Below are 27221 nucleotides of genomic sequence, written 5' to 3'. Positions count from 1 at the left end.
GGAGCAGGATGCCAGGCTCCATCCCAGGACCCTGGGATCATGACCTGAGCTGCAGGCAGGCGCTTAAAACCCACTGAGCCACCAGGCACCCCGCATCTGACTTTCGGATGAGATCATACATGCCCGTTGCACAAAGTTATACGAGATGCTGGTTGTTAACTACACTTACTGTAATCGTTTCATGGTATCTGTGAGTCAGACTTTTGTGCTATGCACCTGAAATTCATACAGGACGTACACATCAATTATCTCGCAATAAATCGGGGGCGGGGGAGCTACAAACTGGTACAAAGGGGCGCCTGCCTTCCGCTTGGGTCGTGGTCCCGGGGTCCTGGGATCGAGTCCTGCTCCTCCCTCTGCCTCGGTGTCTCATGAATGCATTAAAAAAAAAAAACAAACAAACCCAAAACCTGGTACAAAGGTGAACAACTTAATATCCCTCTTCCCAGCCGCGCGGTTAGCTACCCTCTCCGGCGCAGCTCGTTACCGGGCTCTCGCCTATTCTAGAACGAGTCTAGGAGTTGCCTTAACTTTCCAAAAAGGCCTTGTACATGCTCACTAGAGCCGAGCAGACAGGTTGGTTGGTGCTTCCGCCCGGCCATTACTTTTGTGGGTGGACGGTTAACGCCGAAAAGACGACCGGTGGCGGGGCCGAGGGCCGTCCGGGTGCCCAGGCCCGGGGAGCGCACACGCCGCGGCCAGCCCGCTGCGAACCGCCGCTGCGGGGACAAAGGGTCGCGACCGCGCCTGCGCACAGCTTTCCCGCGGGGCGTGGCCTCGCCCCTCGCCCCGCCCCCCGGCGCTCCGCGCTGACGTCACGGCGGAGTTGCCATGGCGGCGCTGAGCGGCCTGGCGTCGGCGCTGGAGTCGTACAGGGGCCGGGACCGCCTGGTGAGGCTGGGGCGGAGCGCGGCCGGAGGTCGCCGCGCGGGGCCTGAGCTCGGAGACGGGACGCGGCGGCCAGAGAGGCCGGGGTCGCCCAGGATCACCCCGCGCAGAGGCGCGCTCCCGGCTGGGCTCCGACCCTGTCCCCGAGCGGTGGACATAGGCTGTTTCTGGTCACCCTCCGGGGCTGGGTGTTGTCGATACCAACCGGATCCGCACGTTTGGACATTCGGGATCCGACCAGCCCACTGAAGACCGGCACGGGGCTGTCCCAGTCAGTGTGGCAGGGCTCCCCCATGGCCGCACATTGAGGTGGCGACCGGATCCCCCGTGACTGGGCACTTAGGTTGTTACAGTGCACCCTGGCTGGACATTTACAGGCCGCCCGGATCGTGTCTGAACATTTAGGATCTGACCAGGCCGCTGGAGTTGGTCCCCGGGTGTCCTTAGGGATCTTATACGGGGGTCTGGGATTTTGTAGGCCCTTCCCGTTATGGCTGGAAGCCCTTGAAGGCGGACTCTCAGCTTGTTCCTACATAAGCTGCTGTTTTCTAGGTTGGCATTTAGGTCGTGCCAGGAAATGTACCAGTGGTGGGCACTTAGGTTCGAGTCACCTCCCTTATGATTGGGCATTCAGGTGGGGTTTTTTTTTTTTTAATCAATTTTTTTTTAAGATTTTATTTATTTACTTATTTATTCATGAAAGACACAGAGAGAGAGAGGCAGAGACACAGGTAGAGGGGGAAGCAGGCTCCATGCAGGGAGCCTGATGTGGAACTTGATCCCGGGACTCCAGGATCACGCCCTAGGCCAAAGGCAGGCACTAAACCGCTGAGCCACCCAGGGATTCCCCTTTTTTTTTTTTTTTTTTAAGATTTTATTTATTTATTCATGAGAGACACACACAGAGAGAGGCAGAGACACAGGCAGAGGGAGAAGCAGGCTTCCTGTAGGAGCCCAATGCAAGACTCAATCCCAGGACCCTGGGATTGAGACTTAAGCCAAAGGCAGACAGTCAACCCCTGAGCCACCAGGGCATCCCTGGGCATTCAGGTTTTAATAAATTCCCAAGCTGTACATTTAAATTGCAGAGTTTCACTATTACAGAGGGACCGAAAATAAATTATAAGTGAAAATCATATGTAAAACAACAGGAAGAAGCGATTTCTGGAAAGCAGATGAACTAAGGATGTGAGGGCGGTGAAGGTGACCCAGTTCCCAATGCCCCAAATCACCCGCTGGGTGGGTTCCTTCTCACTGAAGTAATTCAAGCAGGTTACCTTTTTTGCCCACTGGGCTGAGGCCTCATCACTTCTCCATTCCCCAGCCCAGCGGCTTTGGTCCAGCCGCATAGGTGCAAATATACACGTCCACCTCGTCCTCCTGCCTGCTGGGAAAAGGAGGACCCAGGAGGTGGGGCATGGTTTCATTTTCTTGCCTCCAGCACATCTGTCTCCAAAGGCTGTGCCCCTCAGGGACAAAGGCCAGCACTCCTTTGGAGTCCCCACAGGGACTTTTGGACAATGAGGTCACATTTCTCCATGTGTCCCACCTGCAAGTATCTCTTTAAACTTTCAGCTTTTGCCTTTTAAATTTATATATGTTTTAAGATTTTATTTATTTATTCATGAGAGACACACAGAGGCAGAGACACAGGCAGAGGGAGAAGCAGGCTCCCTGCAGGGAACCCGATGTGGGACTCGATCCCGGGACCCTGGGATCATGACCTGAGCCAAAGGCAGATGGTCAACTGCCGAGCCACCCAGGCACCACTAAGCTTTCAGCGTTTATTGGAAGTTTGTTGATCTAGCCTGCACACCCCGTACCCCACATGACCCCCAGGGGACCCACGGCCACATGGGGGCCGACCCGGCTCAGCCCAGGAGCCGGGCCCTGCTGACTGCCTCTGGTCTCCCGCAGATCCGAACGCTGGGCTACTGCTGCCAGCTGGTTGGCGGGGTCCTGGTGGAACAGTGTCCAGCCCGGTCAGAAGTGGGGACGCGCCTGCTCACACTGTCCTCCCAGCTCAGCCACTGCAGGACTGTCCTGCGACTCTTTGACGACGTGGCCATGTTTATCTACACGAAGCAGTATGGCCTGGGGCCAGAGGTAACGGGGTGCAGGGGGCCGTAGAGAGGGTGGTGCAGGCTTGGGGCCTCCAGCCTTTAACGGAGATGTCTAAAGGCAACTGTGTGGACAGATTTATTATTATTATTATTCTTTTTAAAGATTGATTATTTATTTATTTATGAATGATAGAGAGGCAGAGACACAGGCAGGGGGAGAAGCAGGCTCCATGCAGGGAGCCCGATGCGGGACTCGATCCAGGAACTCCAGGATCGTACCCTGGGCCAAAGGCAGGCGCTAAATTGCTGAGCCACCCAGGGATCCCCCAGATTTATTATTTTTAAGAATTTTGCTTGCTTTTTGTGAGATGATCCTATGTGCTCCTTTGAATTTAAATGAACAATTAGCTGATGCGTTCACACCTTCCAAGGGCTGTATAATTAAAAAGTCTCCCTCCTTTCTGATCCCCTCACCCCGTTGTCCTCTCCAGAGGCAGCTACTCTTGTCAGCTTTCTGGGATCCCTTCACGCGCTCTACACGCACAGACAATCCCACGGTTCACATAAGTAGCTTTGTGCCACGGTCACTGTCCGGCCACTTGCTTTTTTCCTCCTAACCAAGCCCCGCTTGGAGGTCGCTCCATGTTAGTGCAAACCGAGCTCCTTCCTTCTTTGCGGCCACACGGTATAGATACTCTGCTCCATAGCTGGATGCTGCTTTATTTAGCTGATATCCGCTGGCGGACGTGTAGATGCTGCTGTTCCGGCAGCGCTGCAGCATTTCACAGGAATGCCAGTGGGTCTAGGGCCGTGCTCCTCCCCAGGGGCAGTCCTCCTCCCCGCCAGGGACATTTCCCCAGGGGCTGGGCTCACAAGCTGCCCTGGGCCAGCCTGGCCAAGTGATGCCCCTCCCTGGGCTGCACTGCGTGTCTCCTGATCCCTTCTATGAGCCACTCAGGTTCAAATGCACCCACCTCTCTTCCACTCTGGAGCCCATGGCCCAGTCACCTCAGTCTCAAGTGCTTTCTGGACCTTCCTCCTGTTTTGTGTGTGTGTGTGTGTGTGTTTAAGATTTTACTTATTCATGAGAGACACAGAAAGAGGCAGAGACACAGGCAGAGGAAGAAGCAGGCTCCTCTCAGGGAACCTGACTCGGGACTCGATCCCAGGACCCCGGGATCACGACCTGAGCCAAAGGCAGACAGATGCTCAACCAGTGAGCCAGCCAGGTGTCCCCTTCCTCCTGTTTTGACGCCCATCTCCCACCCTCTTTGTTTAGGGCACTCTTCCTGTGTGTCCCCCAGAGGACCCCTCCCCGAACCAACATCTCTGGGTCCCTAGACAAGAGGCAGGGATCCTCTGCACTTTGTCTATCCCTTGGCCAGAACAAGAACTCCTTTTGTTGGGTCCAGTGTTTATGAGTCTGTGAGCATCTCCTCCTCCCCAGCAGGGCCTCGACCTTGCTGCTTGTCTGGAGACACGGGTGGAATGAGGAAATGTGGGGGTGAGGGGGGGTGCTGCTGCGGGGAGGGCCCTGTTTTCATGGACAGTGAAATACGCCACCGCACCAGAAGGTCCCAGGCAGGATGGGGGAGCTGGCATGGGGCTCAGAGCCTAGAGGGAGGCAGGATCACAGCTGGCTCGTAGGAGGGAAGGGGCCTCAGGAAGGGGTTCCTGGGAAGATGAAGAGGAGGGGGAGGGGAATGGCAGGCATCCAGGATGAGGAGGCTGAAGGCAGGGAAGTGAAGGGGGACACCCCAGCTTGGAGGCCTCGAGGGAGTGGGGTCCTGAGGGCAGGGCCCAGGAATGCAGCCTGGGCACCAGGCTCCTGCAGTCTCACCTGGCCCTGTCCCGCTGGATCTGCCCTGTGGGGTCAGGGTGCTCTGCACGAGTCCTGAGGCAGGGAGCCTGGCCTGGAGACCCGAGCGCAGGACATGGAAGGCCCTGATGCCGGGCCACCCAAGGGGTCCTACCTGGGAATCAGCTGGGGCCAGGGCGGACTCGGGACCTAGTGAGCCAGAGCCCCTTGGGGGGGCGGGGGGGCCTGCTGGGCAGGACCTTGCCCCGTGATGGCCGTCTGGCTTGGTCCGGGTCCTGCAGGAGGAGGACAGCTTTGTCCGCTGCGTCTCCGTCCTGGGCAACGTGGCCGACCAGCTCTACTACCCCTGTGAGCACATCGCCTGGGCTGCTGATGCCAACATCCTCTGCGTGGACTCCGCCCGGTGGTGGACGCTGAGCACAGCCTTCTGGTGCCTGTCCCTGCTGCTGGGCATTGCCAGGTAAGTGGCCTGAATGCCCGCCAGGCCCAGGGGTCACCAAGACCTGGGCAGAGGGGCCGACAGGCTGGAGGCAGGTGGGTCTTTTCTTCTTCCCTTAGCCTCCTCTTGGGGCCACCCCCCGCCCCCACGCGGCTGCTGTGACAGGTTCCCACACCCCCGGTGGCTTTAAACAGCTCCCACCGACTGGCTCACAGTTCCAGGGGTTGAAGTCCAGTGTGGAGTCAAAATCCAGGGGAGGGCAGGGCTGTGCTGCTTTGGGAGCTCAAGGGGGAACCTATTCCTGCCCTTTACTGCCTCTAGGCTTCTATTTTTTTTTTTTAAGATTTTTATTTATTCATGAGACATGGAGAGAGACAGACAGAGAGAGAGAGAGAGAGAGAGAGAGAGAGAGAGAGAGAAGGGCAGAGACACAGGCAGAGGGAGAAGCAGGCTCCATGCAGGGAGCTCAATGTGGGACTTGATCCTGGAACTCCAGGATCACGCCCTGGGCTGAAAGCGGCGCTAAACGGCTGAGCCACCCTGGGTTCCCCGCTTCTAGGCCTCTAGAGACCACTGCATTCCTCGGCTCGTGGTCCCTCCCCCTCCATCTTCAGAGCACACCCCACAGCCCGTTTCCCTGGGCACGCCTCTGACTCCCACCCTGCTGCCTCCCATGGAGGGCCGCCCGAGCCCCCCCATCTCAAGACCCTTAACTCAGTCCCATCTGCGGAGTCCTTTTTGCCACGTGAGGGAACAGGCTCACAGGTCGGGGGGATTAGGACGTGGCCCCCAGGACCCAGGAAGCAGAAGGAACTCCAGGCCCCAACAAAAGCAGCTGGTGGGGTGCCTTTCCTGGGTCACCCATGATGAGCATGCGTGCTCATCGGCAGACATCCCCAGAGAGAACAGCCAGGGGTTTCCTGACAGGCTGTGTGCCTCTGAAACCCATACTGTTTCTAGAACTTTCTTTTAATTATTTTTAAAGATTTTATTTATTTACTCATGAGAGAGAGAGACAGAGAGAGAGAGAGAGAGAGAGAGAGAGAGAGAGAGAGAGGGAGAGAGGGAGACAGGCAGAGGGAGAAGCAGGCTCCATGCAGGAAGCCCAACATGGGACTCAACACTGGGTCTCCAGGATCATGCTCTGAGCCCAAGGCAGACGCTCAACTGCTGAGCCACCCAGGGGCCAGTTTCTAGAACTTTCAAGTAATGGTTTCTTCCTGAACGTTTTCCTCTCTGTAAAATTTGCTGAGTGGGTGTGCTCGGAGTTCCCTGCCCAGAAAGCACAGGCCTCTCAGATCCCTGGAGGGAGGGAGCGGTGCCCAAGTCCACCGCCACTTGTCCCCAGGCCAGACACTGGTGTTTGGCCGTCCTGGTTTTCCCCAGTTACACTTGCCCCCAATCACATTCTTATGGTTGATAGTCTGGGAGATGAACACACCCCAGAGTGGAAGATACAGACCACCTACAGTCCATCCCAGAGAACCCCGCTCTCCATACTCTGGTGATTGTTTCCAGCCTTCGAGGCTTCTTGGTCTATGCGCCCCTCCTGGCCTCAGCCTTCCCCATGAGCTCGCGGACACCGGGCTGGCTCACGGCCTCTCCTCAGAGGGCTGGGGACCTCTGGCCCCATGGCACATCCCGTTCTATTTTAGAACAGCCTTGGTTTCATTTCTTTTTCTTTTTTCTTTTAAGATTTTATTTATTTATTCATGAGAGATGCACAGAGAGAGGCAGAGACACAGGAGGAGGGAGAAGCAGGCTCCATGTAGGGAGCTGGACGCGGGACTTGATCCCGGGACTCCAGGATCACACCCTGGGCTGAAGGCGGCGCTAAACCACTGAGCCACCAGGGCTGCCCTCATTTCTTTTTTTAAAGATTTTTTATTTTTAAGTAATCTTTACACCCAACGTGAGGCTCAAACTACAACCGCGAGATCGAGAGTTGCACACTCTACCGACTGAGCCGGCCAGGCGCCATGGTTCCATTAATTTTTAAAAATAAACTATTTTTAGAGTTTTCGGTTCACAGCACAACTGAACTGGAAGTAGAGTCTCTATAGCTTCCCACCCAACCCACGGCCCCTCCACTACCAGAATCCCCAGCAGTTGATGAACCTGCATCGATAAGTCAAGCACCCCAAGTCTGTGGATTGCTTTAGGATTCGTCTCCGTGTTGCGCATCCTGTGGGCTTGGACAGATGTCTAATGAGACAGATCCTCTGTCATGGTCTCACGGGGTAGTGGCAGTGCCACCAAACCGTCTGTGCTCTGCCTATTGCATTCATTTTTTAGAGCATGTGCTTTTCCCTCATTTCTTTTTGGTGTGAGCAACTGTGGGGGTCCCAACCAGGTGTGTGTAAGACCCCAAGGCGCCTGAGAATCACCAGGGAGGTTGCCGAGATGCAGATGCCCAGGAGCCTAGAGGTGTGGATCCTGCTAGTCTGGGGACCCGGGGCCCAGGAATTGGCGTTTTGCCCCCGCGTGCCAGGAGGCTCTGAAGCAGACCTGCTTACTCACTGCAGGTGCTGACTTGTGGCCCAGACTCTGGGGACAGGTCACCTGGGCAGGTACACATGCCTGGCTCTGATATCAGGAGCACTGGATGCTCGGGGTACTGGGGGCTCAGTCGGTTAAGCATCTGCCTTCAGCTCAGGTCACGATCCCGGGGTCCTGGGATGGAGCCTGGCTCTTGTCTGGCCCCTGATTAGCGGGGAGCCTGCTTCTCCCTCTTCTTCTGCCGCCCCCCCCCCCACCATGTGGATGTGCACGCCTGCGCAGGCTCTTTCAAATAAGTAAAATCTTCAAAAAAGCAGCACTGGATGCTTCCAGATATCGTGTGGACAGTCCAGGCAGGTCAGGGTACAAAGTAGGAGTCCCCAGGAGCTTCTGAGGCACAGCCAGGGCTGGAGCTCTGGGAGGCGCGGGACGGTTGGAGCCACCCAGTGAGCTCAGCAAACTTTACAGGGAACCTGTGGCCCTGGTGGCGGGCGCCAGTGTCCCCTCAGGCTGGCCATGGGGCCCTCACCCCCGCGCCCCCCTCCCTGCTTTTCTTGCCTGTTGCAGGTCCCTGTGGCTGGTCCTGACGCTGAGACGGAGGCTGAGGAGCCCTGTGGTGGCCTTCACCAGGTAGGACCTCGGGGTAGCGCCCGGCAGAAAGGCCGGCTTCCTCGGACATGCTGGGGACCGTGTGGGTGTCCCTAGCCGGGGAGGGGCTTTGAGGCCTCACTAGTTATCAGCCTCGCCCCCTGGGGGCCACCAATGCTAGGTCACAGGGCCTTACCGCAGCTCCAGGGGCTGGCACAGATGGGGAAACTGAGGCCCTGTTGGCAGGAAGTGGCTGAGCCCACATGGCTGGGTCCCCAGCAAGGAGGACGATCAGGGTGGTTTCTGGAGGACTATGGTCACTGTCACTGTTTCATCCTGGGAGGGGATGTGGGACAAAGCCGTGCCCACCGGCCAGCCACCCCCCTCAGCTCCCTGCCTGTTTCCAGGGGCTGGGGTGTGGGTTCGAGACTTCCCATGCCAGTCTGCACCCTGCTCATGCCCTGGGTTCCCTTTGGGGGGTGTGACAGGGACTCTGTCCCCGTGGCAGGGTCGGGGACGGTGGCCTCAGCCTCACCATTTCTCATTCATTGTGCTGTCGCCTCTTCCTGCCCGTTTGGGTGGCTGCCGTGTCCCCAGCCGTCTTCTCTTTGCTTCCACAGCCGGCTGCCCCGAAGCAAGCGGAGGGCCATGGAGGCCCAGGTCCGGTCAGAGGTGCTGGCTGTCCTGAGCAACCTGGCCGATCTGGCCAACGCCGTGCACTGGCTGCCTCGGGGCATCCTGTGGGCCGGCCGCTTCCCCCCGTGGCTCGTGGGCCTCCTGGGCACCGTGTCCTCCCTCCTCAGCGTGTACCAGGCGGTCCAGGCCCGCGGCAGGGAGGCCGCCACCACCCCCTGATGCGGCCCGGGCGGGGTGTGGGTGCGGCCGGAGCCCCGCCAGAGGGCCCCTTCCCACCAAGCAGCAGCCACTCGGGTGGGGGGCAGGGTCTGGAGCGGAGGGAAATCTGCCGGGTGTGGGGATGCGTAACCCAGAGAACGCTCGGGGCAGCCCTGGGCGCAGGCCCGGGGTGGGTCCCCTGGGTGCTGAGGGCCAGGCCTTCCCAACTCGGTTGGGGCTCGGAGGGGGGCTTCTCTCAGGGCCAGAGTAGGGGTCCCCAGGCCTCAGGTGCGGAGAAGGTGCTGCGGGCCTCAGCAGCTCCCTGCCTGCCCGCGTCTGCCTCAGGCGAGCCCGAGCCAGGACGGCGTGCGCCAAGCGGGCCTTAGGAAAGTTGACTTGGTGACCGATTAAACAGGGTGCTGGTGCCGGACCAGGCTTGAGAGCGTATTTCTAAACTCACCGGCCCCCACCCCCTCTCCCCCTCGGCCGCGCCCCTGTGCCCTTCGTTGGGGGTGCAGGTGGGGCCTGGGGGTGTGGTGGGCTGCCTGGAGACCGCACCTCCCCAGCCCACCTTCTGGAACGTGCTGGGCCCAGTGGGTCCTCTGAGTCCAAGCACAGGCCGCTGGCCCGGGCAGGCTTCGGCCCGTCCCCCTGGGGCACACGGGGCCACGGGTGTACCTCCCACCGGGCTGCGCTGGTCTCTGGTCCTCCCGGGCGGCTGAAGCAGCTCCCGCTGGGCCACAGCGTGGAGCCAGGGCCGGCCTGAGGGTTCAAGGGTTCCAAGGTGGGGCCTGGCCACGAGGGCTCCCACCTCACGGGGATCACGGCGGGAGGGGGTGGGTTGGTTTTCCAGGCTGACACGTGTGTGGCCTCTGGTGGGTGCCGGCCGATGGTTGCCAGCCCACGCCTGCCCCTCTTGACGTGCCCTTGGACCCTCCAACTGAGTCCCAGCCAGAAAGCGGAGGGATCCCTTCCGTCCCGCAAGCACCAAGAGAGCCAACAAAAAACGGCAGTTTGCAGCGCCCAAGGCTCACACGACACCCACTAGGTCTTGTTTTACGAGGAAGGGATGCGGTGGGAAGAGCTGGGATGGGGGGCCACTCAGAGTTAGCACGGGACGTGTTAGACCCCTCACTTGCCCTGGCTGGGTCAGTCTCCCCGCTGCCCTCTTAAAAGGGGGAGATGTGCTTGCCCTGACCCTTCGCAGAAGCCCCCTTCCCAGCACTTGGGACACCAGGGAGATCAGGGTGGGGGTCGCAGCAGCACCTGCTTACCTGCTTGGAGACTCAGTGAGTTAATGCTTTTGAGGAGTGTGTTTGGTGGGGGAAGCCACTTGAACACCTGCATAGGTAACAGGTCAGGTCACAGGCCCCCGTCCCTGTGGCCTGGGGCAGAGCCAGATGCCAGGGCTCAGCTTGTGTGGGGACACACCACTGGGCAGTGGAGAAGCCCCAGCCATGGTGTGGCCACACCCCTGCCCTGTGCCCTTCCCTGGGAGCTGGGCCTGAAAGGGCTCCCCCAGGCCCCAGGGAGCACAGGCTGCAGCATACTCGGCTCTTTGGGGGGCAGGGAGAGCCTCCAGGGTGGGGAGAACTTAGCAGCACGCCCACACCTCCGCCTCATGTGGAGGGCTGCTGCTTCTGGGGTCCACGGCCACCCTGGCGTCACCACTGCCTCCGACTTCGAGTGTCTGGATGCAGTCACCGTCTGGAGCTTCCTGAGGGAACCACAGCAGGCTCATGGGCCGGGCTCCTGGCAGATCCGCTCACTCACGACAGGCCTGGGGTGCTTGTCTTGGCTGGCGCCCAGCAGGAACAGGGGCACCATGCGGCTTGCCCAGGTGCCCCAGAGTCCCCACCCCAGCTGTGGGGCCGGGACAGCTGATGGGCTCCCTGCCTGGCTATGATGAGGGGAGTGTGTGGGGCCCCGGGCAGAGGGTCCAGGCCTCCCCAAGGTCCTCCTGCAGCAGAGGCTGAGGGGTGCCTCGCCCCGTGAGCCGAGCCACGGGGAGTCTCCACCGTATCCCACCCTTACAGCACTGAGGTTTGGGTAGATGATCCTAAAACAAAACCCCGGACCCCTAAGGGAACACTCCCATCGGCTCATCTTCGACATTTTTATTGCTGGAATCCGATCTTAAGTTCTAAGGCGGTTCTGAAAGACCCCGCGGCAAGGAAATGCTGCAATCATCGTAAAAATAATTGTCGGGTGGACTAAGATTATGGTCACAATTAAAGACGTGCACAGGTTCCACAGAAGTAGGATTATCTGCTCAACCACCAACCAGACAAATAAAATTGGGCTCTACTCAGGAGTGACCTCGCACGGGCGAGAGATGGGTCGACACGGCCGCGCTGCGGGGCCCCGAGTGGGACGCCCCCATTCCTGCCACATGGCCGAGCAGAAATTCCTCGGACTCGCAATCGTCTGGGGAATCGTGGCGTCTCGGAGGGTCAGACTGGAGCCCGCAGACAGGGGCGCGTGGCGGTGAAATCACCCGGCACGAGGGCCCAGGAATGTTCTCTTCACAATAGGACAGGAACTTAATGTCCACTTTGCTAAAGTGCTCGGATACGTGCTGGTACAAAAACACAAACACTGATTCTAGACATGGCACAGATGAGCTCTGACGCATCACAGGACCGAGGGGGGGACACCTCTCCTGGCTCCCCGAGGATGCGTGGATGCCGCAGCCCCCCAGGACAGAGCAGAGGGCAGGGGAGGGGAGGGGCCGGGCTTGGGAAGCTTCTGAACTGCTTTCAGTTCCTTGTGGCCGATGCCCCCGGCCCTGGTCAGCGAGGGCCCCCAGTCCTCCCACGGACGCTTTGGGATGGACTGGGCTCTGGGCTCAGCGGGGGAGCCTGGGGTGCAAAGGCTGGAGTATCCCCACTCCTCCGCCCCGCCCCAAGCTGCAGTGCCTCCAGAGCTGAGGCGTGGATCTGACCCATCGGCCGGCTCTAGACACCCGACACAGTCCCCAACACCCAGAGCTGTACAGCTGCACCGGTGGCCCCTGGCCCTCCAGGGGACGCTGACAGTAAGCTAGTGTCGCTCACTGGACACGAGGCACCCACAGCCATCTGTCCATCGGAGGTCTCCAGGCCATCTGTGACCCCTCGGGCATCTCCCTCTTATCAGCCACAACGTGGTGGCTCCACTGCTCTGCTCCTCGTCCCAGCACCAGACCATCCATGAGGGACACCTGCCCTGGGGACCTCCTTCCTGCAGCCCCAGGAAAACCAGCCATCTCATGGGGGCTGAGGACCCTCTGCCTCAGGGTGGGACCTTCAGGTGCGTGCTGGCCCTGGCTAACGCTCTCGAACCCCACAGAATCATGCCAACGTGGTGAGGTGCCTTTGGAAAGCACCAAGTTTGGCAACAGCAGGTTTTACAAACCTGTCACAATAAAATGGGTTAAGGTCCGTCCCTTCCAGAACCCACAGAACCTGTCTACTGTGCCACTGGCCGTCCTCTTCATACGCCCCGCCCCATGGCCTCGTGTTCCCAGGTGGGTCGTGTGCCACCGCTTCTCTGAGCTCATGCCCTGGCCGTGAGGTTCAGGCGGACACAGGTGAGTCTGCTTTGGAAGCGGATTCTGCTGACACCACCCAGCCCCTTCTGGGGCCCTAATGACATGCTCCAGCGGCCCCGGGTGGCTCTGGAGCCTGGCCCAGGGCCAGGACCTCCTCCTCAGACTGGGGTCTGGCTGGTCATCAGGCCACTTGCGGAGACACCACTGTCTGTCACTACCTTGGAAAACGGATGGAGTCCAACTCTCCCTACCCACACGAGTGCTACGACCAGACACAGCTCCTGGGGTTAGCTCTGGTTCAACCTTCCATTAAAAACTTTCGTTTTTGTGTTAAAAAAAAAAGAGGCTTAGAAAGTTACCCAGGCACCACTGCTAATCCTACAGAAAGAGCCTCGAGACGACGGGCCAGCCCTGGCCCTGGCCCTGGCCTTGGCCCCAGCCAGGCGGTCGGTGGTGGCGGTTTGCTTGGGAAGAGAGGGACGACTGGGCTGTGCCCAGAGAGCAGGACAGGGAGGGGTCTGTCCTTTGAGCCACACCCCTCTAGAAGAAGATGACGTCTTCCTTGCTGCCTTCTTCCTTGCTGAGTGGGGTGGTGGGCAGTGGCAAGGGGGAGGGGGGCACAGGGCCCCCCCCAGGCTTGAGGGAGCAGCCCTCGGCGGGGACGTCAGGCGGGGCTGGGCAGCAGGGGTCTGGAAGAGAGAGTTGTGGTTGTCAGCAGCCACCGGGCACCACGGGGCCCTGCTGCCCGGGGGGCTGCGCTCACCTGGGGGGGCCACGCTGCTGTGGCTGCTGAGCAGGACGGGGCTCAGTGAGCGGCGGTTCCGAGACGCGTTCTCGTCCTTGCCCATGAGCTTGCTGAGAAGCAGCTGCTGCTTCAGGTCAAACGAGGCTGAGGGAGGGAGGGCCCGGCCTGGGGTGGCTGCTCTTGTTCGGGGTGCATGAGCAGCTCCCACTTTGGCCAGGGGCCTCCCCCCGCCACCCCTTGACACTTCCCATAAGCACCCACTCAGACGTGATGCCCCAGAGACGATGACACCAGACCAGAGCCTCCCCGCCTCCCGCCCCCCGGCCCCCAATCCTCAAGTCCTGGCGGTCCTGGGACACAAGCCCAGCTCCTCAGGGAACATTCCAAGGCTGGCTCCCCTCACCCAGAGCCCGCATCCTGGCAGCATGTGAGGAAGCCCTCTCACCGCAGGGTGCTCTACACAAGGGCCTCAGTGTCCCCTCTGTGGACCGAGGACATGGTAGAGACCTGGGTGCTAGAATCGGCACGGGGGGCGAGGTCAATGGGGAGCATTACTGGTTGCCTCGGCTGTCCCTAAGGGATCCAGGCTGTTCTTTCTGAACTGCCAAGATGTTCCCTCGCCCCCAATCCCCGTTTGGGAGCCAAGGAAGGAACAAGACCTGGAATCTGACTTTTTAATTTTTCTTCTTGGATGAGAGCCGTCCACATGGGGAGAGGCCTGGCCTCTGCCACGGAGCCCAGCGTTCCCAGCCGTGCCTCCCAGTTTCCTCCTGTCGCCCCCTCCAGAGGGTGGCCCTGCGGTCCCATTTTGGTTTCCTCACAGAAAGCCGCTTTGGTTTCACAAACTGCCCATGAGGCCCAGTGAGTCCAGGGCCGTAGGGACTGGCTGGCGGACACCTGAGGCTCCCCACCTCGGGCAGGGTGCTCACCTGAGCTGTCTGAGCGCTGGGAGCCCCTGCTCTTGCCGCCCTTGTCCTTGCCGCCCTTGGTGGACGCCGCCAGCTTGGTGGGGATCTGCTGCTGCACGGCCGCCTGCCTCTGGATCTGGTTGGTGGTGCTGAGCAGCTGGATGGGCACGTCGCTCTTGGCTGGCCGGCTCTCTGTCGGGGCGCTGTCCCGGCGGGCCACCTCGGGGCGCTCCGTGAACTCGGGGCCTGAGCCGGACAGCAGCACGCTCACCCGGGGTCCTGGCGCCTTGGCGAGGGTGGTGGGCCCTTCCAGCCCTTCCCCATTGAAGCTGGGAGTGTGGCTTGGGGGTTGGGCCTGGAAGAGCAACAGGTGACACATCCCTTGAAGTCACTGTCCTCCGATCTGCAGGGTGCCCAGCACCCCCCCCACTGCCTCACCCCCCCCTCCTCTCTCTGGGGACTCGTGCGACCTTTGGGAGGTTCTGTTTGGGGGTAGAGCAGAGCTGGCCCCACGCAGTTGCCACTGACCGCGGACATGCACACCACAGTCACACTTGGGCATGTGCACGTCACGTACACCAGCACGGGCCCAGCCCACGCACCACGCAGCCACACGTGCGTACTCGCCCCCATGGTGGGCGTCGGGTCCAGGCCTCACCTCTGCCAGTGAGTCGGGTGGCAGGGCCCCGGGCACCGTGTTCTGCTTCTTGAGGCGCCGCTGCTGCTCCAGCTGCTCCCGCTCGCGCTCCACGGCGCGCTGGGCCTCCCGCAGCCGCTCCAGGTCGTGCTGGTAGGCCTGGCGCTGCTGCTCCAGCTTTTCGCGCTCCTGGCTCAGCTGCTCCTGCAGCTGCAGTGACTCATTCTCGCGCTGCTGCAGCCGGGCCGCGGCCAGGTCCAGCTCCTGCTGCTGGCGCTCCCGCTCCCGCTCCCAGCGCTGCTGCTCCAGCCGCAGGCGGCCCTGCTGCTTCTGCACGCCGGCCAGCTCCTCCCGCTGCTTCTCGAAGTTGCGCTGACGCTCCTGCTCCAGCAGCATGTTCCCACGCGTGGACTGCAGCCGAAGCTGCTTCTCACGCTCCTGGATGGAGGCCCTCTGCATCTCCACATAGCTGTCCTGCTGGGCAATGACTGCCTGCAAGTGGAGAGGGTGGGGCAGGGGCCTATTTTAGGACGAGGCTTGCCCTTCCCCAGATCTCAACCTCAAGCGAGAAAAGAAGGGTATGGTCGCAGGCTCCCGTACCTGGAGGCTGAGGAGCAGCTGGGACAGGGTCTGGATCCGCTGGACGAGCTGTGGAGAGGGATAGAGATGCTGGCTCCTGGGGCACAACAGTGTGGGGTGTGCATACCGGCCCCTGGGGAGATGCACGAGCCCCGAGCCTACCTCCAACTCCAGGACAGCAGGCAGATGGGGGCCGCACTCCGCACCCGGCACCGGGCCCTGTATAGAAAACAGCGTCAAACACAAAGAGCTAAGGACCTACTTATTATCAACAAGACACCCCCTCTGGCCACCGAGTCCTGCCTGGTCGTTTGACTTGGATGACTCTTGCTATAAGGAAAACAAGGGTACCGGAAAGCCTTCCAGGAGGTGGGAAGGCAGTTGTTCTGGGCTCACCGTGGGGAGGCTGGGAGGTCAGACCACAGCTCTCAGGGGGTGAAGCTTGTGCGCAGGCTCAGGGGAGACAATGGGCAGCAGGAGTGGGCCTCACACTCACAGCCCCTAGCCCGACCTCTGCTCTGGCCCTAGCGCCTAGTAAGGGTGGGCCCCCAGAGTGGAACTGGAGGGAGCCACCAGGCGCTTCAGCATCGTAGGCATGAGGACACACGTGCAGGCTCTGTGCTCACGGTCCCCAAAGCGCCCCTTGACTGCTGATGCAGCCACAGCTACTGCCCAGGTCTGGCCCCTGCCTCACCTCCCTCCTGGGCACCACGTACCATTCCCAGGGACCGTGGGAGGGAACGTGGAGGTTCACCCGCCCACATGTGCATCTGGGCTGAAATGCTTTCATGGCACAGTGGAACGGCACTTGTCGCTATGCGTCTGGAGACAGCAAAACTAGACAGCCCCCCCCCCCAAAAAATAGACAGCCCCAAACCAAGGCTGTTTACATTTGCTAATGCTTTTATAAAAGGGGCCGGGCTGACTCTGTGCTTGGCTAAGGAATATCCCAAGGAAGCAACGTACTGCAGGTGGAGCCTCCTCAGAGGCCCCCAAGGTGTTGCTGGGCTTCAAGTCTGGGTTGCTCACTGGGCCTTGCCAGTCTCGGGGGCCGTGGTCGCTGCTGCAGGTCTTCTTCAAACTGCCATCTGAAAAGCCCAATCAGGCATGTGAGGATGCTGCACATCCCACCGGGGTCCGGACCAGGCCCCCCAAACCCGGCAGCTCCCCTGGGACCTGCGCCACAACGGTGGCATCTGAGACACAGAGACCAGCAGGAGACAGAGGGGCTGGTCTGTGTGATGCCGTCAGAGCACGACTGACAGTACCCTGAAGGTTCCAGAACCTGACTAGAGAGTTAATACTTGTTGAGGGGAAGCAGTAGTAGAGATGCCCAGCAGCAAAGCCTTGGCTCTGCAAAGGGAGTGTTCCAAGAAACTGCACAACCTCTTGCTGCTATTCATCTTCTGGAGGTGCCCCGAGAAGCCCCAGGTAGATTATGGCACCACTCACTCTTGCTGGGGCTGCTCACTGTGTCATAGCCCCCAAAGGTCTCTGCCCTGCGGGGCAGGCCTGAGGAACCTCCGGTGTCTTCCGCCTGGCCATTGGCGCTGCCCAGCTGCCTGCAGATCAGGGTCTGGATGTCCTCAACTGTGGAAGGAGATGGGAGGAACTGAGTTACCCCATGGAGCCAGGGCATGGGTGTCAGGTGTGGGAGGTATGAAGCCCTAGGCCTGAGAAGCCTAGAGGGCGCTGGTCACGGTCTTCTAATTACCTGACATGACAGCCCCCTGACCTGTGCATTCCCTTATTTCAGGTCCTGCAACCAGGACATGCCAACTGTGTCTGCAGGAGAGGCTGGCCGGTGGGGCAGCAGGAGGGAGGGGCTAGGGATGCGTGGGGCCTAGTGAAGAACTCAGGTGTGTGCTTGTGTGTCAACAGTCATGCAGACAGACGGTCGGAGGCTACGGGAGAGTGGCCTTTGAGGGCAGGACAGGTCACACAAAGTGTGTTTGGAGGTGGGGAGAATATTTCAAGCCAAGGCGCAGGATACGAGAGGGCCCTGGGGGGGGGGGGCTGAGAACAAAAGCCACTTAAGAAATGTGAGGAAGAAGGTCAGTGTGGCTGGAGGAAAGGAGACAGCAGGAGCAGAGTCCATAAGGAGCCCCTCTGATCTGTGTTCCCTGATGCTGAAAGAAAGGTCTGGAGGGCAGCAGCTGTCTCTCTTGTTTGCCACTGAGAGTGGTGCCAACTGTCCTGCTGGACCCAATGAGTACCGGCTGCCTGGCCGCCTGGTCTGACACCCACTGGGCCTCATGTGGGGCTGGCTCAGCAGCTGTGTGGGGGCCACTAGGGGCTCCCAGGGGCTCCATGAAGCAGGCAGGCAGGCCGTGGACTCATCGGTGCCCTCCTGTGGCTGCTGTGCTCAGGAGGCTCTGTGCTCAGGAGCCTCAGCTGGGTATGGGCAGCCCTCTGAAATGACCCCCAAATGTGGATGTGTGCTTATTTCTGGGGATGTCACCAGGGAACCACTTCTCAGAAAGGAGACCTCCTGAGTGTGGGGAACCTGTCTTGGTTGACTTCAGATCCCAGGGGCCTAGCACAGTGCTGCCTCACATGTAGGGAACTCCCTGGAGAAGGTGCTGTAAGTCAGTGGCGGGGGCTGGTGGTGTCTAAAGACCTTCTGGCAATAGCTGATGCCAGGGGGTGGGTTGTCAGTGCTGCTCCTGGAAGCACGCCTGGCCAATCAGCCAGGAGCGCGTCCCAGACAAGGTGGCAAGTTGGCCACACCAGGTCTTATATTGTCCAGGAACAGCCCCCCACCTACCAGGACCCCCGTGGCCAGCGCCCAGTGAGGGCCCCCAGGTGTGGCTCCTTACTCTCACTCATGGCTGATTTGAGGATCTGTTCTCCTTGCATGGTCTCGGAGGGATCTCCTCCTCGGAAGAGGAGTCGTGACTGTGCAACGTCTTCTAGCCCACTCATCTCCGCCATCTCCAGGTAGATCTGCTGCTTCTCGCCAAGGCTCTGTGCAATCTGCTGGTCTTTCACATTCAATCGCTCTGCAAAGTGATGGGAGGCAAGGGTTGGCTCCCACCCGCAGCCCACCCTTAGTCCGACATCCTGTAGGGCAGGTGAGGGCATGGCCCTGTCTTCTTATGGTTCGCCCCGATTATAAAAACCAAACACCACGGGGTATGTGCCAAGGATCAGAACAGGCCAATTTATTAGTTTGGGCCAAAGTGAGAATCTTTTAAGACTTCATCATCTTATCCTTCACGCATTTGGGCCAAACCTCTACAAATCTCTGGTTTTATGCTTTTTTGTCATTACTGCTGCTGCAACAGCAACTTTCTCACTGTTGGATGCCCATGTATACACATCACATTCGGCTGGATTACTGGGCGCCCTCACAGGTTCCAATAGTTTTCTAGTTGATTCTATCAGATTTTCTAGGCAAATAATCATGTCACATGCAAAACACAATTCAGTCCCTTCCCTTCCAGTCATGACCTTACTTCTGTTTCTCTCCTCATCACCCTGGAGGAACGCATGGGGTGCAGGTGATCATTGTGGGAGGGGGTGGCCCGGCTCGGCTCCTGATTTTAGTGAGCATCCCTAATGGTCCGGTGTGAAGGGTGAGATCAGCTTTTGATCCAAGATGGGAAAGGCTATCTCCATAAAGAAAGATTCTATTTCTAATGCAGTAAGGATCTTGTCAGGAATGAGCGAGGGATAGATACTGCGGGGGACTGTGGCATCCAAGGAGACGTGTCTACACAGGGCATGTGTTTTAGTACCACCCGGCAGAAAAAGAGTCTGAATGAACATTGCTTTGGCACTGTGCTTCCAGGGTCAGTGGGATGTCAATCCTCCTCGCCTTTCTTTTGGATGTTTCTATTACTGAATGAATAACTTCAAACATACACCTCTCCCCACAAAGAGAAATAAAACTTATACTACCTAGTTTCATGTAACTTACTGCCTAAATGTTACTTAATTTAAAAATAAATGACTGAGGTATAGTGAAGGGGATGAGGGAGGCTGACTGAGACCAGAGTACCAGGGATTGTTCTTGGCAATGACCTCACTGAAATCTCACAGGAATCTGTTAGAACCGAGGAGGAGAGTGGATAAACACATGTGGTGCATCTTACAATGGAACCGTTTCCAGCCTTAAAAAGGAAGGAAACTGACACACACTGCAACGTGGCTGAACCCTGAAACCTTGAAACATCATGCACAGCGAAGTCAGACACAAAAGGATAAATATCGCAAGACTCCCATTTATACAAGATCCCTAGAACAGGCAAATTCATAGGAACAGTAGAACAGAGGTTACCAGGGGCTGAGGGAGGAAGGACCAGGCAGGGACAGCTAATGAGGGTGCAGATGCATTTTGGAGGGATGAAAATGGTCTAAAATTGTGGTGATGGTTGCCCCAATCTCATGACAGATACTAAAAGCTACCGCATGGTACTCTTAATGGATGAACTGCAGAGTGTCTGAATTCTATCTCAATAAGGTAGTTAATAAAAAAAAAATATTAAAACAGGGAGGAGGAAGCTGAGGTGCCCAGCCACAAAGCTAGGGCTGGTCTGGGTCTGCCAGGCTCTAGAAGGAGGCTGTGGGGTCCTGTGCTATTCTGCGTCCCCTTGGGGTTTTTACGTATGTGACCTGGGACGCCCACAGTGAGCTCTTTCTTGAACAGGGACCCAGGGAGGGGCAGGGTGTGGGGCAAAGCCAGAGTGTCTGGAGATGGCTCAGGGGCCCTGAGGGCCAACCCCTCCAGAAGATCACTAGCTCATGACAAAGCCTCACTGCCAGGGCCCCCAGCAAAACACCTGGTGGCTTGGGTGGGGATCTGCTCTGTGGTCAATCCCAATGGGGCAGGACAGAGATGCTGCTGGTGGTCCCAGGACCTGTTGCACAAGGAGGGTGCCATGCACTCTTCTCACCATATGCAGGACATGTGGTGGGCATGGAGGTCCAGGCGGACTCCCCTTACCTTGGAAGTCCCTCAGTCTCAGGGCGCGAGCCTCCAGACCCTTCTTCTCCTCTTCGGCCTCGCTGAAGGGCCCCTCCTCCTCGTCCGGACAACTGTGGGGAGAGGAGGCAGATGGGCAATAATGCTTCTCAGGCAGGCCGGCCTCTGTGACGGGCGCTGACAGCTCTGTCTGCAGAACCGGCTGCTCAGAGCATCTCGTCCTGGGGGTGACAGCTTGTTAATGATGCAGGAGAAAAGAGGGAGAAGAGGAAGGCAGCCATCGGCATCTATCCTGTCTCCAAGCATCCACAGGCTTACATGCCTGGCCACGATGTAGGGGAGGAGACTGAGGACGGCTCATTTCCTAGGGCACCTGCAGCTTCAGGAACCCAGCAGGCATAAAGAGAGGGAGCAGCAGGCTGGCTGGGCATGAAGCCTGGACGACTTTCCCCCGTCAGGTGGACCAGATGCCAGGCATCATGCAGAACCAGAGGTTGGGGCCCGTAGAGGGTGCCCTGGCCTGAGGAGGAAAGACAGGATGCCAAAACCTGCTTCAACTGGGGCATCGGGCCCCTGTGTCAGGTGTCACTTTCTGTACCCCCCCACCTGAGACCTCCAGCACTTTCTCAGGTACTTCAAGGTCACAGCTGATTCTGCCAACTGTCAAAGCTAAGGGCACGATGGCTGGCAGGGAAGGGAGTGCACATACGGGCTCTTCTCACCTCTCAACGGCCCTTCTGATGTGGGCCATCCAAGTGTTCCTCTCCTCTTTGGAGCTGGTGTAGATCTCATACATCTCCGGGCCTTGCAGGGAGGCGCTGATCAGAAACATGGCTTTCTCCTCGTTGGCCACTTCCCTCACGATGAGCTTTTGTAACGAGATGACCGGGCGCTTCGAGTCCTGTGTGGTGGGGAGGACACCTTTCACCCCGCTGCTTCTGAGCAGCTGGGGAACTGAGAACTTGAGGGGAAGGAGGTGGGGGGTGGGGGCACGTCTGTGTCCTACTGGTTTTCAAATAATTCAGAGCAGAGATATTTGCCACCTGGCGGGGGAAAAGACACTTTTGTGGTGATATCCTCATATACTTTTAACAGGATTGCTTACCATGATTAAAAACTAGTTTTATAATCAGTAACGCGTGCCACTGTACTAAACTCGGAAGATCAAGGGTAGGTAGTATATAATCACAGATAAACCTTCCTCCTGACTCTGTGCCCCAAACAGCCAGAGCCAAGCAGTATTCCCACTCTGCTGTGATCCTACGAGAGATGATGCTCCGACAGCCCAGTAACACGGACGCTAAGTGCCTGTGATGGGCTGTGTCCTTATGTTAAAGCCCTAACCCTCCTGGCACCTCAAAATGTGATTACTTAAAGATGGGGCCTTTACAGAGGTGATTAAGGTAAAAATGAAGTCATTAGGGCGTAAGGGCGATCCAGGATGACTGATATCCGACTCTGGAGGGGAGACAGGACATAGAATCAGCTGGAGTCCCTGAGAGAGGAAGAGCCGCAGAAACATGAAGGCAAAGACAGGACAGGATGTTTGCACGAGCCCCTGAAGCCAGCCTCCCCAGGCATCCAGACAGGAAAATTCTATTCCTGCCTTGTCTGGAACCTTCTGGCCCCTGGGAGGACCTGGGATGGTGGGTTAAGACACAGATGTGCTTTTCCAGCCACTTTGGTCTCTAACGCCTTGCCCATCTTGCTGTGGAGGTGCCCCCCACCCCCAGTCGCCCCTCCACTTGGCCGCCTTCTGTGAGGGTAGCTTTACAATCAGCCCCTAAGGTCTCTACGGTGGGCGGGACCCTTCGTCTGCAGAGACAGGATACATACCACAGAGGCAAAGACATATTTCTGATCCTTTTCTTGTAGCAGCAAAAGCACATCGGTCAACAGGACAGCAAGAACATCTAATGAGAAAGCACAGAAGGAAACGTCTCATGGGGTGGCGGGGCCACACGGGACCTGCCAGGCGGACATGGATGTGTCCCGGAAAGGCTTCAGCCCTGGGGGGTGCAGTCCTGGTCACTCAGCCCACCCCCTCGATGCTCCTGCGGGCGCCTGAGGGTTTCTGTCTACCTCACTACTTTCTATCACTGCCTGCGTTTCAACATTTAGCACAAATCAAAGGCTGGAGTCTCGTCTTGCAGGTTCCTGTGCTGCTGCCGGGCCATGGTACCTGCAGGTTTGGTCTTTGAGATTCTGTTGCTGATTTTTCAAACGACAATTGCCCCCCTGTTCTTCTGGTTCTCAGGTCAGCTGGGGCCTGAGCCACCAGCTGCGAGCCTCATCCCTGCAGGAGCTCTCACAGCAAAGCTTTGGCACACAAGTGCAAATCCTAAACTGAACGTCCTACCGGAGCACCTGCATCTGGGGAAGCGTAAGCCTCGCCCCTCTCTCCAGATTGGCCTCTGCCACCAGCACGCAGAACAGATAGCCTCTCCCTACATAGTTCCCTCGACTGTGGCCTGCTGGCTCCCTCTGAAGCATCCTGCACCTTTCCCTAATTGTTATTTGTTTCCTTATTTTCTCCCTTTCTGCCCACTGACTGGAACCCCTCTGAGGGGAGGGGTCTCCCACCACCCACCTCGGTGTCTAGCACACAGGAGGCGCTAAATCGTCTGCTGGGATGCTTGCCTGTGCAAAGTATGGACCAACTCACTGGCCATCTCAAGCGCTCCCCTAAAGATCTTTATTTATTTATTTATTTTAAAGATTTTATTTATTTATTCATGAGAGACACACAGAGAGAGGCAGAGAGACACAGGCAGAGAAGCAGGCTCCTCACAGGGATCCTGATGTGGGACTTGATCCCTAAACTGGGATCATAACCCGAGCCAAAGGCAGATGCTCAACCACTGAGCCACCCAGGCGTCCCTCCCTTAAAGATCTTTAAAGATGCTGACGTCAATGGCCAGGTCAGGATGTTTCTAGAAGTTCATGAAATGAGCCAGGAAGCTCAGGGTTGAGTCCCGAGTGCTCTCTGGTCTGGAAGTAGACCGTGGATTTTGGAGGTGGGCCTCAAAGGGCCCCCTGAGCAGTGAGTGGGACGCTTGGGGACACAGAGGCCAGCAGTCTGAGTGGTGTGTCGACCACACTGGGGCCCTTCAGTGGCTGCTTGTTTAGAATTCTGGGGGCTCTGACAAACGTGGGATGTCCTGATGCCTCAGGTTTCTTCAAGGGCTCAGGGTGCTCTCTGGATCTAGCGGCCCTCCTGGTGGGTACCTCAAAGCCCTGAGGACAGGGGTGCTGGTACGACTATCTCAATCTCATCCTTACCACACCCCTGGCTGCCCGTCTCGTTCTGACTCGGTGCACAACCCCCTTGGGCCCCGGAGCAGCCAGGTTGCTGTGGCTGTGTCAGCTGGTGCCACCCCCCCCGCCCCAGTCCAGAATGGTGCCACTAATCCGAGAGGGCTTACATGCCTGGCCACGATGTAGGGGAGGAGTCTGAGGACCCCCCCTGCAGAGGTTAGGGACAGGGCTTTACCTTTCAAGCGTCCCGACGTGGTCTTCCAGCACAGCGTGCCCTCCAGGTGAAGCTGCCGCTGCAGCATGTCCTCCTTACGGAAGGTCAGTCCGTTCTTGAGCTTGCTGGAGGACTTCAAGTCCATCTTCCCCGCGATCTCCCGGAGGCGCTGGCCTTTCTCACACTCGCTGACCTTGGCATCCACCCGGGAGATGATGTCCTTGATGAGGTTCAGGGCCTGGGTGAGGTCTCTGTAGTCCTCTGTGCCAGCTGTCACACACAGCAGAGTTAGTGCCTTTGCCCCCTTTCACAGACACAGCAGACGTGGACACACGCTCTGGGGGTCTATGAGGTCTGTGCCCTGAAGCCACTGCTCAGAGGACCCTTCAAGAATCACCTTCCACCTTGGATCTCCTGAGATGTAAATGCTTCTCCAAACTAAAGGCAGCAGCTGGGCCTTTGGTTTTTGCCAAGATGGAGCTTCCACTGGATGCAGAAGCTAAGGTGCAATTGAAGTGACACACATGGCCCTGCACAGCCCTGGGGCCATTCCTTGGTAAACAGACTAGGCCTGCCAGCTCTCCATAAAAGACTCCCTCCTCCTCCTGCCATTACCAAGAGCTGGCTCCTCTCAACTCAAGAGTGTGGCTTCCATACAGGAGAATTTGCTCATTTTCCCAGGGCCCAAATCTCCTGGAGCTGGGGGAGGGGTGGGCAGGTGTGGTCAGACCCTGGCCTCTGAGAACTCTAGGCTGGGCTGGGCTGGGCTGCCCTCTTTCCTCTGCCCCCAATCCCCCAGGTTCCAGACATGAAGGCCATCAATGTACTTGTCTGGATCAACATTCATTTACTCTCTAGATAATGACCCAGGGCCTGTTTCGGCTCAGCCTGGGCCAGGGGCTGCAGGGTAAAGTGGGCAAATAAGACCTGGCACCCCATCTTTCTTGGTCAGAAACCCCAGCACTCAGCACAGTGGATTCAGCATGAGGGGAGCTCAGTTAATGACTGCTGAGCTGCGATGGATCCAGACAAGCAGGGATGGAGCATAGAGGGGTGCTTATCCAATCCACTGCTAAAATGGGGCAGAAACACAGAGATCACCCCTCAAAGCAGCAATGGGCAAAGGCAGGGAGGAGAGCTACTTTACCTTCTGTGTTCTGAATGATGCGCTCCACCAGCACGGGGTATTTGGTTATGCGCTGAGTGACCAGAAGGATACACTCCTGCACGCCAAGCCGCCTCACGATGGAAAAGTTGCCAATTTTCTATGAAATGGGAAACAAAATGCCTTGTTGGCATTCCCATCTTGTGCCAAATTGGCTGGGGCTTCTTCCTTTTTCAGCTCACCAGGACCTCTTCTCTTTGCTATTTCACTGAACACTTGAAAGTAGGCTCGCCTGCTGTATACAGAAAGGCCACAGAAACAAAGGCAGCCTCCCCTCTTGTAAAGAAGGGCCCCCCATAAAACCTGTTAAGAAGAAACCAGAACTGGGACACCTGGGTGGCTCAGTGGTTGAGCACCTCCCTTCAGCCCAGGGCATGATCCTGGAGTCCCAGGATCGGGTCCCGCATTGGACTCCCTGCAGGGAGCCTGCTTCTCCCTCTGCCTGTGTCTCTGCCTCTCTCTGTGTGTGTCTCATGAATACATAAATAAAATCTTAAAAAAAAAAAAAAAGAGGAAACCAGAACCAGCCAGGGGGCGGTAGGGAATCACCCGGCAAGCTGTATGCAGTGGGCTCATGCACACACCCATGCGCGCCCCCATATCCGCACATGAAGGCCCTCACTGATGGCTGTCAGAACCCTCTGGAACTACAGCAGGCCTGTGCCTCTGGGTCAGCCCCCTGCTGGCCCCTGCTGCACACCTCTGGCTGAGAACCCAAGAAGCAGTCATCCGAAGCCGTTTCCCGCCAGGGTGGAGAACGGTTTCTGGTGCCTCCAGAACATTCCACACAGTCTGCTTCTCTGCCCCCTCTGTACTCATGCACTCCAGGAATGCCAGCAATTGTGAGAGCCACTTCTGAGAAGGACCAGAAGGTGCTGTGGGGTTTGTGAGCTTCCAGGGCCCACCCCCCAAACTGACCCTTTCTCTTTTATGCCTGTCCACTCCAACTGTAATGGAGCAGAATTTAAAAACCTGTCATTCTTAACTCCAGACCATTAGCTATCGGCTATCACTTCAAAATAAAGTCCCCAGGGACCAGGACGCCTGGATGGCTCAGTGGTGGACCATCTGCCTTTAGCTCAGGGCGTGATCCCGGGGTCCTGGGATTGAGTCCCACATCAGGGCTCCCCACAGGGAGCCTGCTTCTCCCTCTGCCTTTGTCTCTGCCTCTGTGTGTCTTTCATGGATAAATAAAATCTTACCAAAAAAAAAAAAATAAAATAAAGTCCTTGGGGACCAAGCGAGCAGCAGGTGACAGAGCTGCTGCAGGATGTGCACTGACAGCTAAGTGGCCTTCACCTTGGTGCGTTTTCAAGGATGCAGGAGGTGAGGCCTTGCCCACCTTGGCAGACTCAGGCCGAATGCTGCGTTGTTAGTTCTGGGCTTGGAGCACCTGCACACCCTTAGGCAGGCGTGGGTCATTTCACAGGCCTCCCAGGACAAGTGGAGACCAGAGAGGAAAGGAGGCAAGGGAGGGACAGAGGTCTGGAGTAAGTTATGCCTGCATCAGCTGGAACATCTGAAGGCAGAGGGGTGGCTCTGGAGGGGCAGATCCTAGGGCAGGGTGGCCCCTTGAAATGACATCTGTGTTCCTTTGGTAGTCTCAGGAATGATGGTCAGCAGGTTCTGCACTAGGGCCTGCTGGTATGGCCGAGGACAAAGCCCTAGGTGTGCTTTGCTTTATTTGACATCTGGACTTCACTGACGGGTTCTGAACCAGTTTGTAGGTAGTAAGGTAATAAAAACTTGAAACTCATTGACTTCTAACAGGTACCTTAGCATCTTAAGCTCTCCCAGAGTCTATAGTCCTGCAGGAAACAATCTATAGCAAAGAAAATCTATTTTTTAATTAAGAAAAAAAAAATCCCCTCCTCTCTTTTTTTACCTTGATCAAGCTTTGAAATTTCTTGTTTTGCTGCAGCAGCAACTTGTAATGATTGACCGCCTCATTGTGGCCACTACAAAAGACACCATATTTTTCTTTCATTCTGTCCCCATTTTCGCCAGAGAACTGCAGAAAGACAACGGAGACATTACCAGAAGGGAGCAGGAAAACCTCCTGGGAGCACTCTTGTCTGGCTCAGTGGACTCTACTAAATTACGTCTTGAATTCACTTGTACCCCAC

At 57.7% G+C, this 27221-nt stretch overlaps 2 protein-coding genes across 4 annotated transcripts in view; one reads left to right on the top strand and one right to left on the bottom strand.

The window, feature by feature from the left end:
* The first annotated feature begins 820 nt into the window (after positions 1 to 820).
* PEX11G (peroxisomal biogenesis factor 11 gamma) lies at positions 821 to 9560 on the top strand. Of its 2 annotated transcripts, none has more exons than XM_055343355.1 (5): positions 821 to 891; positions 2806 to 2994; positions 5052 to 5230; positions 8276 to 8338; positions 8917 to 9560. In XM_055343355.1, exons 1-5 carry the CDS (start codon positions 832 to 834, stop codon positions 9149 to 9151), a joined length of 726 nt encoding a protein of 241 aa, XP_055199330.1. In that variant the 5' UTR covers positions 821 to 831; the 3' UTR covers positions 9152 to 9560. The 2 variants fall into 2 exon arrangements, with proteins under 2 accessions (XP_055199330.1, XP_055199332.1); XM_055343357.1 differs by lacking the exon at positions 821 to 891 and adding an exon at positions 1177 to 1231.
* A 1672-nt stretch (positions 9561 to 11232) lies between these two features.
* The window catches only part of LOC129521669 (rho guanine nucleotide exchange factor 18-like), a 59283-nt gene continuing 43294 nt past the window's right edge, over positions 11233 to 27221 (bottom strand). For both annotated transcript variants that reach the window (XM_055343343.1, XM_055343342.1), the window contains 15 exons: positions 26981 to 27106; positions 25078 to 25195; positions 23952 to 24200; positions 22295 to 22371; positions 21181 to 21359; positions 20480 to 20571; positions 18351 to 18533; positions 16984 to 17121; positions 16498 to 16619; positions 15694 to 15750; positions 15553 to 15600; positions 14974 to 15444; positions 14337 to 14670; positions 13426 to 13551; positions 11233 to 13351 (listed from right to left, as the gene is read on the bottom strand). In XM_055343343.1, coding sequence (XP_055199318.1) covers positions 13203 to 13351; positions 13426 to 13551; positions 14337 to 14670; positions 14974 to 15444; positions 15553 to 15600; positions 15694 to 15750; positions 16498 to 16619; positions 16984 to 17121; positions 18351 to 18533; positions 20480 to 20571; positions 21181 to 21359; positions 22295 to 22371; positions 23952 to 24200; positions 25078 to 25195; positions 26981 to 27106 — 2469 coding nt within the window. In that variant the 3' untranslated portion in view covers positions 11233 to 13202. The remainder of the gene's footprint in view (positions 13352 to 13425; positions 13552 to 14336; positions 14671 to 14973; positions 15445 to 15552; positions 15601 to 15693; positions 15751 to 16497; positions 16620 to 16983; positions 17122 to 18350; positions 18534 to 20479; positions 20572 to 21180; positions 21360 to 22294; positions 22372 to 23951; positions 24201 to 25077; positions 25196 to 26980; positions 27107 to 27221) is intronic.

The sequence above is a fragment of the Nyctereutes procyonoides genome, unplaced genomic scaffold (assembly GCF_905146905.1).
Source record: "Nyctereutes procyonoides isolate TBG_1078 unplaced genomic scaffold, NYPRO_anot_genome, whole genome shotgun sequence".
Taxonomy (NCBI): Eukaryota; Metazoa; Chordata; class Mammalia; order Carnivora; family Canidae; genus Nyctereutes; species Nyctereutes procyonoides.
The sequence above is the reverse complement of the archived record's forward strand: the minus strand, read 5'-3'. Positions and strand labels throughout refer to the sequence as shown.

Bases quoted from the DNA above. Each gene is read 5' to 3' on its own strand.
- PEX11G (XM_055343355.1), top strand. From the start codon at position 832: ATGGCGGCGCTGAGCGGCCTGGCGTCGGCGCTGGAGTCGTACAGGGGC. The intron at 892-2,805 runs GTGAGGCTGGGG...GGTCTCCCGCAG, and splicing joins ACAGGGGCCGGGACCGCCTG to ATCCGAACGCTGGGCTACTG. The intron at 2,995-5,051 runs GTAACGGGGTGC...CGGGTCCTGCAG, and splicing joins AGTATGGCCTGGGGCCAGAG to GAGGAGGACAGCTTTGTCCG.